Source organism: Myodes glareolus, chromosome 19, assembly GCF_982192425.1.
Source record: "Myodes glareolus chromosome 19, mMyoGla1.1, whole genome shotgun sequence".
Classification (NCBI taxonomy): domain Eukaryota; kingdom Metazoa; phylum Chordata; class Mammalia; order Rodentia; family Cricetidae; genus Myodes; species Myodes glareolus.
This window is the reverse complement of record NC_142044.1, coordinates 9,502,355-9,513,558: the sequence shown is the minus strand read 5'-3', so window position 1 is coordinate 9,513,558 and position 11,204 is coordinate 9,502,355. Positions and strand designations below refer to the sequence as shown.

Genomic DNA, 11,204 nt, shown 5'->3' with positions numbered 1-11,204 from the left:
GTACCATGTAAGATTGCCAGCATGTCAACAGTGACCTTAGGTGTTCACAGTCGCCATCCAAGTGCCTGTGTCACAGGTTAAACAGCATTTACCTAGCCATTCAAAAGCTGTCACAAGATAGTGGATAATGAATAATTAAGATTGCAATGTTGAAAAAAATTACAGGCTATGAATTCCTCTAGAGATGGTCTAGATGGGAAGTACCTCAGACAAGACATGTAAATTAGAATTAGTCCATCAGGGGACCTTGGAGGTTGCATAATCCAATTAAACAAATCCCTCCCTTAACACTGCTACTAAATGGCTCTGCTTTGTTTACGAAGCCTCTATAGTAGTATATAATTCACTTTTCTGAGACATTCCATGCCAGACTTTTAGAATGTCTTTGCTTGTATTGAATGCCAAATCAGCTGCCTAATTAAATCTGATAGAACTTCCCATTCTGGGGGCCCCGACATCTGAGGTACCCCAGTGTTTAAAGGCAATGGTGACTTTCCTACTCCCTGAGACCACAAAGTGTTCCTGTAGGTTCCCAAGATACCCCAGCCTAGGGGTAATTGGTGAGAGAAGCCGTCTATGTGTATTACTTCTGACATGTGATTTCCATAAAAGAAAAAATGGTGGCAAACACTGCCTTCCTTACAAAGTTAGTATAAACATCTACAGTGGTAACATATTAGCACTAGTAGATACTATTGTTGCCATTGGTTCTACTTCCCCCCTTTAAAACCAGGAAGTAAAATACGTTTGATTTTATGAACTTTAACTTATGGAAAACTAGTTTTTATATTGCCCCTGTCTCTTCGTTTGACGAAATACGAGTTCCTTCTGCACCTCTTTATTTAACCATCAGCCCAAGATTTTTTAACATCTTAGTTGTTCCCTTGTGGACACCTACAGCGTGTTTGGGTTCCTTTTCCAATAAATAATCCTGACAGGTTCCCTCATCAATAAGGTTGGCAAGTATGTCTTTGAGGAGTGAGTTGAATAAAGGAACAGAGAAAATACATTCCCGTTGGAAAACAGAATAGTGAGCCAAGGAAGTCATGGCACACATGTTCAGAACTAATAGCATAGCGAGGTGCATTAAAATTGTGGGACAAGTTCATCTCAAAGAGACTCAATTTTAAAGTCTGTGGAACCATGCGATTGGCTTTTGTCACATGTTTGTGAAGTAAAATAAGACGTATTAATCATTTGCGCGTCACTTGAGGATGCTCACCTGTCTCTCAAGTGACTGCGGCATTTATGTGAACCTCTTGCAAGCAGAAAATGCCATAGATACTGTCATCCTTTGCTTCTTAGATGGAATCATCCGATGATCTTAAATCACTCCAAAAGAGGTGCTGGGCAGCTGGAGATGGTCCACAAAACATACATTTCCTAGACGTGTGGCTGTAGGCTGCTAAAGACTGCTCTGGTTTTCAAAGGGGGAGGGGGAGGAGAGTGCTAACTAAAGAAGTTAGCTCGTCCTATCTCAAGAGCCACAATCTCAGTAGTTAGGACTGTGAATTTACCTTGCCAAACCTAACCCATTCTCTTATGCTTCGCCCACCCCCAATCAGTTGGTAAAACATAATACTCAGAATTTACTAAATACCGATGGCATGGATGGGACTGCTATTTTATAATCCAGATAGTCTGTAAAGTTGAGTATTTTCACAGTACCCTCTAAAATTGGATTCCTTAAATGAGTTAAATAAAAGTGAGGGAAAGGGCTTGGCAGTAAAGAATACTGCTTTTGTTCTTTGATTTTCTATTTTAGTATACCTCCAGCGGATACAAGATAACAGTAATTGCAGGGGTTAAACTGGAGAACAGGACACCGTTCCTCTCAGTGTTCACATTTCTGCCTATTTTACAGAAAAGGCAATGACTTTGGAAACACACTCCTGAATACTATTTCAAAAGCTACAATTTATTGAGTTGGTAATTTGGGTTGTGATGGGCGGGGGCGAGCACCGAATTCCTGTTGGTCTTCTTCCTCGTTTTAAAAAGAAGACTGATAAAATCTACTTTGAAAATGTGTTTTGACTATTAAATATGACAAAGTATGCAAATTGCTTGACGCACAGTGGGAACTAAATGTAGCGCTTGTTTCCCCAGTCTGTCTCCCGAATCCTGTGGCTGCACTTGAGACTGGGAGGATGCGGGGGATGGGGAAGGGAGGGAGACACACTCATCTTAGAGAGACCAGCGATTGAAGCTCCAGGCAGGTAAATGCCTGGATGCAGGTAACTGTTTTCCAGAAAGACAAAATCCTGGAGGTGCGGGACAAAGTGAACCGAGGGATGCAAGGACCGCTTCTGAACTACAACTCCCGGGATGCTCAGCAAAAGGGAGCACCCCGCCCCGCCCTGCCCCGCCCAGCCCGACTAGAAGGGCGCCGCCCACCCAGCGGAACCCAGCAGGGAACACTGGCTACAAGTGCTGCGGCTGGGGAATAGCGGACTTTCTCAGGGAGCCACGCGGACGCGAGTGTTCCCGCTCCAGCTTCTTTGGGTAGCCGGAGCAGAAGGTAAGTGGCAAAGAGTGGGATGGGGAGGTGGAGAGGAAGTAAGCAGAGTAGGGAGAGAGAGCTGAAGCCTAGAGCTAAAAGGAACCGGGGTTTGCACCCCCATCCCCGCCCTAGGTGCCTGCCGGACCTCAGCGGATGCAGCCAGACTGCAGGTGCTTTGATGGGCCAAGAGTTCGCCAGGAGAACTGATTGATCCCGCAGCCTGTTGGGGTCTCCCCTGTCGGGTGCTAGCAGCGGGTTCTGTAAACCGAGCGCTCTCAGCTTGCATCCCGCATCCCATACCCATTAGGTGGTCTCCTGCAGACTATCTTTCTTGTCCCTGTCAGTCCTGTCCATATTTTACTGCCTTTATTTGAGAAGCAGCGGATAGGGAAAATGCTGCCTCCTGCTTTGGAGGTGCAATCTCATTAACTGGGCTTTTAAACAGATGGGGGGGGGTGAGGGGAAAAGAGGGGGAGAGAAGAACAGACCTTTAGCTGGTCCCATGGGATTATCCATCATCCACTGATGCTGGAAACCTGGGAATACAGATCTGCAAATGGACTATAATGTTAGTCAGTCTCCAATAGAGGGGAGAGAGAGAGAGAGAAAGAGAATATATGAATGAATCTCTCCCTGCTTTGTTATAAATTGGAAGTCTAGTAAGGGACCCTGCCTATTTTATCTAAAAGAGTCTAATGTGATTTGTTAATTATGCCAAAGGTTAATCAGAGCGATTCATGCCTGAGGGATCCATCTGTGAGGGTTTCTTTCCGGTAATTGATGAAAGTGGTCCCCATCTCTCGCTTCCCTCATTGAAGGATCCTTCCTTCAGCAGGGGCTTGTCCACTTGCTGATGGAAAACTGACTCGGTTATGGTTTTCTTGCACTTAGCACTGTGGGTTTGTTTTGGTTTGGTTTTTGTTGTTGTTTCACTTTTTGTATGTTCCGTGCACAGGAGGGTAGGGACTTGAAGTACAGTAGAAAACACGTCGATTTTCTTTTCTGTTCTGTAAGTTGCCTGCCTCTCTTAGGTGAGGCTTGCTTGTGTACCTCCATTACAGGCTGCTGGAGTTGGGGATTTTGACTGGTAATCCTCCAGCCGTGGGTTAAAGTTAATCACCACTCTGGATTGAAATAAAAACAAAGAGAATCCTTGACTAAGCCCACTATATTTATTGAGAATGGAGAGTGGATTTTTATTCTCCAGGAAGCTAGCAGAGGCAAGAAAAGATGGGCAGATGGCTTTCTCTTCCACAGAGTTCCATCCTGTGGAACAGGCTCTTGGTGCAATGGAGGAGAGGGAGTGCTGTGGACACAGAGCCTCAACTGTAGCTTTGGAAACTGTTTCTCCCTTCTTTGCCTCTATTCAATACTATTTGTTTATCGTTTCTTTTTTCCCCTCTCAACTTACTTAGACCTCGAGTAAGTCTCAATGAGGGGGAGGGGCACTTTCTTATGCTTGTATGTTAGTTAGCAAACTGTAGAGAGGAGATTTAACTCAGACCCACTGAGACTTTTGCAAGTGAGAGCAGCAGGCGCTCATGGGAAACAGGTAGTATATATGTGTGTAGTGGACTGGCCCGCTGGGTTTTTGCAGAGACCATAGCAAAGTGTGTAAGCTTGGAACAGGGAGAGGACTAAGCCAAGAAGTGCATATGGCTATATTAACACAGGGCCCAAGGCTGTGTGTAGTGGTTATTAGATACCTGAATAAGGGAATCACTCACTAGTCCTGATGCTTCTTTTGGTCACTGGCTGATTAAGTCATCCCTTCCATTCACTTCCTAGCTGCTAAGTCAAGATGCTGACTCAACAGCACCCAGCTGATAGGAGCATGCGTTCATTAAAGCTAATCTGTATTAGAATCTGTTTCGGACTGGAGTAGAAACATGCACTCTAATTGAATCGTTCAGAAGTCTGTGCTGGATGGAGAACTCCAGAAATCCGGCAGTCTGCTAAAGAGGGCCCTGCCTCTCTCATTTGTATCTCTACAGGAAACTTGGCATCTCCTCTGCGGGATTCTGTCACGGGAAAGTGTGAGTCCCTGGATAAATTTGGCTTGGTGACGGCAGTGTGCTCTCCCCAGAGACACTGCCACTTTCTCCTTGTTCCTTCTCCACCCTGACCTGAGTTTCTCCCTGCTAACCCTGTGACAAGTCAGAAGATTTTTTCCTTTCCACACTCTTCTGCCACCAGGTTCCCTGTCTCGTTTGTCTCCCTCTCATGAGGAACTGAAGCTAAGGTGTCCTTAACCAGCCATGGCTGTAAAGGAAACAGGGACCAGAGGAGCGGGCTCCTCTATAGTACAGGCTTAGATTCTGCTGGGTTCTTATCTGTGTTGCCACTGGCAGAATTTCTGGAAATTGCTGCTGCAGGAATTCTAACCAGCTCCCATGGAGCTCCTCTCCCTGACTAAGAGGAACAGTTCAGAGGACTTGTGCAATACTCTGGAATGGAGTTCAGGAGGGACTCTTGGTGACCAGGTAGGGGGGACAGCCATCAGAGCTGCTCTTCGCTCACAGGAAAACTGTGCATCCACACCAAGAGCAGCTGGAGTAGAAGTGTCTAGACTTAGCCCTTCTCCGGCGTCCCCAACCTCCTTGCTCCAAGACAATGCTATTCAGCCAAGGTTTTTCCCACCAGGACCTCCTGACTCAGGGAACAACCAAGTGATGGCCGATCGTAAAGTCTGCGACTGTTGCAGCCAGGAATTAGAAACTTCTTTTACTTACGTGGATGAGAATGTCAACTTAGAACAGAGAAGTCAGAGGTCCCCGTCAGCCAAAGGTGGTAATCACCCTGGAGATCTTGGCTGGGGAAACCCGAATGAATGGTCCCAGGAGACTGCCATTTCTTTGATCTCAGAAGATGAAGACGATACAAGCTCAGAAGCCACATCTTCAGGGAAGTCCATAGACTATGGCTTCATCAGTGCCATCTTGTTCTTGGTCACCGGTATCTTGCTGGTGATCATTTCTTATATCGTCCCTCGGGAGGTGACAGTGGATCCCAACACAGTGGCCGCCCGGGAGATGGAGCGGCTAGAAAAGGAGAGTGCGAGGCTAGGTGCACACCTGGACCGCTGTGTGATCGCGGGACTCTGCCTGCTCACGCTCGGGGGTGTCGTCCTCTCCTGCTTGCTCATGACGTCGATGTGGAAGGGGGAGCTTTATCGTCGAAACAGGTTTGCCTCTTCCAAAGAGTCCGCCAAGCTCTATGGTTCGTTCAACTTCAGGGTGAAAACCAGCGCTAACGAAAACACGCTGGAGCTGTCCTTGGTGGAGGAAGACAACCTTGCTGTACAGAGTTAACCCTGAACTTCGTGAGAGACAACTGTGCATTCTATGTGAAAACAATAATAATAATAAGTCGACAGTGTCCTTGGTTTGTTTGGCGAGAAAAGTTTTCTTTGGTTGTTGTTGTTGTTTTCCACCTCCCCCAAACCAGCCAGTGTTTTGTTTCCATGAATCTTTTATTAAGAAAGGCTGTGCGAGATGTCAAAGAAACCATGGCCATCTCTTTCTGACTCACTGCAAACCGAAAACTAATTCAGCTGGAATGACCATGAATTTCTACTTCTGCAGAGAAATACTTCCACTGACCTAATATACAAGTGTTTTCTTTTACATAAACATGGACATTATTATTGGGTACTAGAAGGGCTCCGGCACAATGGGATCACATGGCAATCTATTCCGTGGAACACAAGCACCACTTAGATAGGAAGGCTTACATTTAATTCCCATGGTGCTTTTCTATTTTTTTTTGCTAAAATTTTATTTCTGTAATTTGGCTAAACACTAAAATGTAGACTTTGGGAGTATGAATGTTTTGAAACTTGAGAATAATGACTGATTTTTAAAAGCTATAAAATGCTATATTTTAAATTATTACTGTATTTAGAAATGTCAACCTGTATCATTAACATGCACCTTCTCATAAAGGAAATTATATAAATCATCTTCAGATACACAGGAAGTTAACTGTTAGCATAAGGTGTTTTCCTTAAGCCTTTGTCCCCCCCCCCAATGAAGTAGAATAGTTGCCGATTCCTAGTTTGCTTCCTTGTGGATTTACCTTCAGCCTGATGACCTGTGCCCTCGAAAGCTTTACCAGTTCTCATACATGTAGGGTAAAGGATTAGACTTTAAAAATTTATCTCCTGGCAGTCAGACATCCAGCCGAGTCTGAGTCATGAGTAGGCCTGGCAGTCTCCCCAGGTGACATTTGGTAGTGGTGGTTTGGAGAGAGCCTCCAGGATAATTGCAGCTAGACTCCTGGGAACGATGCCTAACACAAGTCATTACTTAAAGAGTCCTTAAGCCTATAGCCAAAATCCTACACTGGAAAGAGAAAAATCAAACCCATTAATTTAGTGGGAGTTGTGTCCGCCCCTATTCCTGATTGCCCCTGACAGGGTCTAGACATCATCCTGAAAACCTTCTACTTTGGGCCCTTAAGAACCACTTTCTCCTCTCCTCAAGTGAAAATGTTTAGTATATGGCAGGTACTGTGGGCAAGGAGGTCAGGAAAGGGATGGGAAATACAGCCTAGGAAAGATCTTGTATTGCACTGAGGTTCTTTGAGGTGGCCCTGCCCTTCCGCTTAGGTGTTTTATTAGTATATTACAAAGACAAGTGAGTTTACTCTTAAAGAAGACTGGAGCCAGGGCCAGGTGTGAGTGAGGGGAGGAGCTACTGAGCAAGGGATTTTGTTGGAGATTCTTAAATTCAATGAAGTCTAATGTAGACACCTGTGTTATTGAGGGCAGTGGGTGAGCTGTAGGAGTTTGTGCATCTGTGTGAATGAGCTCTGGTGCATACCAGTGCCATTGGTTAAGTTAGCTTTATTAAAAGTTTAAGGAAAACAGTAATGGAGGATGAGGTAGGGATGGCAAGTTTGCCCTTGAATTCTTAGACAGAAGTAAGGAGAGTGTGGGAACTGTGGATATAGCTCCACAGCCACACCTTGTAAAATCAAGTATTTGGTCATGAACTGCTGGCTTACTAAGCCACTAAATACTAGAAGGAACATACATTTTGTTTGCTGTAGCTAGTCCTTTGTGCTTTGTTTTTTGGTGGCTCTCGGGTCATCTGTGCTGAAGGCACATTCCCAGAAGTGTAAACCTTACCTTCTCGGGGCTTATTCATCTTAGATTGCGAGTCAGCTTGAGGGACCACTTCAGAGATATTGAAGTGAGAAGGGAATCATCTACTTCCGTGCGTGAGTAGGTCTGAGCTGGGTTCAAATGGCAAGACAAAATGTGTAAAATAAATTTAAACCAATTTAAAGCCAGACCTGGTGAATCATGTCTTGATTCTAACACTTGAAGAAGATCAATGCAAGGTCAAGGCCAGCTTGGACTACAGAGTGGGTTCCAAGGCAACCTGGGTAATAGAATGAGACTGTCTCAAAAAATATAATAAACGGTTCCTGTTTATTTATATGAGATCTCTGAATTTTGTTTTGATCTATTTGTAAACCATAATTAATTAGTTGCATAGCAAATTAAACAGAACTAATTTGTGGTCCAATTTTCAGTTCTTGATGAGCTTGAAAGTAAACAAGAAGGCTGTCTTTTCAGTCCTAGAAAACTGATGATAACAGAAGCAAAAAGTCAGAGTTCTTTAATACATGACAAGTTATTGAACTCACTATTCTGCTAAATCATATAGATATGCTGTAAAGCCTCCTCTTTTTAAAATGCCATTTCGGAAAAGAAGATTTTAAATTGAAGGTTAGCAAATGCTCATTTCCACATTATTTAAAACTGCTTCAACAAGGAGAGCACAATACTCAAGGTTCTGCTGATAGGAGTGAAGGCCATTACACCCAAAGGGACCAATTGAGAAAATCACCTAGATGCTTTCTTTAGGCTGTGCTGATGTAAATCTAATAATTACCTTAATCTGCTTTCCTCCAGGTACTCTGTTTGTGTTGCCCTCACCCATTCTGTCAGTGCCTTTCTTTGAGATGATTTCCTAAATTTAAAATGAAACTAAGGATTGTGAGCATGACTCAGGGATACAGTGATTATTTAGCATTTGTGGAACCCTGAATAGAGCCCTCAGCACTGCAAGAAAACAAAGATAAAGGTAATACAGGCAAAGAAAAATTGTGAACTTTCTGCACTGTTGATTTCAATACAATACAAAGTGGTTTGGGTATTGGAATTGCTTTGGCCTGACCATGTGCACAACCAGACATTGAGCAGGCTGAGGGGATGCTGTTGACCTCGGATCTTTCTTGGGCTTTGTGGATTGTCTCTTCCACATGATGCCAGTTGTTGTCTGTAGAAGCTGCACACGGATAACGGACAGTGTAGCTTCCTAGTATTTCCAATAAACTGCCCCCTCTGCAAACATTGGAAACTGCTGTAGAATTTGTGTAGCTCTCTTTGCTATGATGTTTCTTTACCAGCCATTTGCAGCTCCTGATGTGATCATGCAATATGAGGCTCTGACCTTTCATGTGAGGCAGTTTTCTGTCCCAGCGTCTTTCTCGGTATCTGATCTGTGATTTTGAAAAGTAGAAGGCTGCTGGGAACCATCAACTTCTCTCTGGCCCCAGTGTTTTCACCCATGCGACTGCTGGCACCCTTAATTCTGTAATACCCAGATACGTACCTTGATATCAAAATGTTGAAGCCCATCATCCCCTTTTTGAAAAATCTGTTTTAAGGCTCAATTTGACCCCAGCTAGCACATGTCTTTCAAGACACAATCGTAAGCAAAGTGCCATACCACAATATTTGCGCTGTCCTTTTCTTTGCCTCCAGGGTGAAGTCAGGTGAATGAATGTACACTGTGATAATTTTGTATCAAGAACTAGTTATCTGAGTGCACGCACACACACACACACACACACACACACACACACACACACACACACACATGTTTTAAGTATCTTTTAATTATCTTTTCAATAAGAAAGCATTCTAACAATTCCATAATGGACATTCTGGTCTTCCTCTCTCAACTGTGTACACATATGAAGCTCTTGTCTGGATTAATGGTCAGACCAACGAGAAGACCTCTATGTTTCTGCTAGAAGAATTTTCCAGCTGAACATCTGAGTCTATTGCAGCAGCTCAAACTGCCACAAAAGGGTGACCTGACATAGTGATTCACGGCGCCTGTGCCCTTTGATTCACGACGCCTGTGCCCTTGGCGGCGAGGTACACTATCTTTTCCTAGGTCTAAGTGCACCGAAGAATAAGACGCATCCTTACGGTCTTCCTGAATTGCTTTAGCTTTTCTAAAACTAGGCATAAACAGTCACTATGATGTGGAGAATTAACATGAAGTCTCAGTGGGCTTTCCCCAGCACTCAGAAACTCGTAAAACAGATAATAAATAGTGTTGACTTTCAGACTCTTTGAAAATATATTATTTTATGGTCCACACAATAATTCTATAAAATCTCTCTTTTAGCTTTTATGGGCATACACCTTTGAAATTAATTTGCCTGACTGATATCAACACTGTCAAAGGGAAGGAGCTAGTGCAAATGCACAGACTTGCTTTTCAAAAATCCATGACTTAACTTGGCTTCTGTTAGTTAAGTACGCAGGTTGCTGTGTGGAAGCCTGTATATATGTTAGGGTATATTTTATAGATACAGAACTTTGATATTCCTAAACTATTGTTAGCTAGTCTTTTTGTTGGAATATGGCATGGTTTGATGCTGATTTTGTGAACAAGAAGTCTTTCACGGGTATCTAATAAAGAATTTGGAATCAACCTCAGACTGAGATGCTATAAATTCATAAGCCTGTTTGTTTGTTCAGAGTCCCACAAATGCTCTTTTGGTTTATTTTTAACCTTTCAATTACAAGTTCATAGATGTGTGTAATAGTTATAAATTCTTTTATTTTAAATTACAGTTCTCTTACCTAGAAATGTGGACAACACTCTCTTTGGCTCCAAAGTTTAGTGACTCCCCTGTGGTTCAGAAACAGCTGGTCTCACTTCTCCTTGCTGTCTGATTGCTTCCAACACAGACTGTAAACAAATTTGAGTATGAAGGCAAAGATGAATCCTTCCTCAGCAGTGTATTTCCCTGTAATTCTTTCCTGGCTTTTTATTCTACTTTTCTTGCCAACTCAAAGTGATATTGAATGTGTATTTTTTGATACACAAGGTGGTCTTGGAAGATGATGGACTTTTTCCTCGTGGCATTGATGCCTCACATGTTAATAATGTGTCCTATAATTTTGAAATAAAAATATTTATTGAGATGGTTTTACTGTGTTCAGATTTTATTGAAGTCTGATATAATACAGATTTAGTCTTTTAAATGTATTTTTAAAATTAATCTTATATAAGAAAAAATAAAAGTCAAGTGTAACATTCTTCTCACTATCCTATCACTAAACTATGCCTTATTAATTTTGCTTTGTATGCATGAAAGCTATTTTGTGTGTGTGTGTGTGTGTGTGTGTGTGTGTGTGTGTGTGTGTGCTATTTAGAGTTCTCTAAATTACCTGGTATTGAACTCAGAGTATGAATTGCATGATGCTTTTAAAAACATTTCTAGAACACTCATCTGAAAATCCAAGGTTTTATACCTCAGCCAGCATGGCTTAGTGCCTTTACCAGACTAAGAAATCTAAGTAGGGGTAGTATGCAAGGCAATGAAGAAAGGGCAGACAGACAGACACATGTACTGGGTTCATGTGTGTCACCTGCACTTTAATGGAGTG

The 11,204-nt window shown here is 43.0% G+C and overlaps 1 protein-coding gene across 1 annotated transcript; it reads left to right on the top strand.

Moving 5' to 3' along the window:
* The first annotated feature begins 2,379 nt into the window (after window positions 1-2,379).
* On the top strand, window positions 2,380-10,744 carry Tmem74 (transmembrane protein 74). The gene is made up of 2 exons (XM_048457290.3): window positions 2,380-2,518; window positions 4,495-10,744. Exon 2 carries the CDS (start codon window positions 4,894-4,896, stop codon window positions 5,809-5,811), a length of 918 nt encoding a protein of 305 aa, XP_048313247.1. The 5' UTR covers window positions 2,380-2,518; window positions 4,495-4,893; the 3' UTR covers window positions 5,812-10,744.
* The last annotated feature ends 460 nt before the right edge of the window (window positions 10,745-11,204 follow it).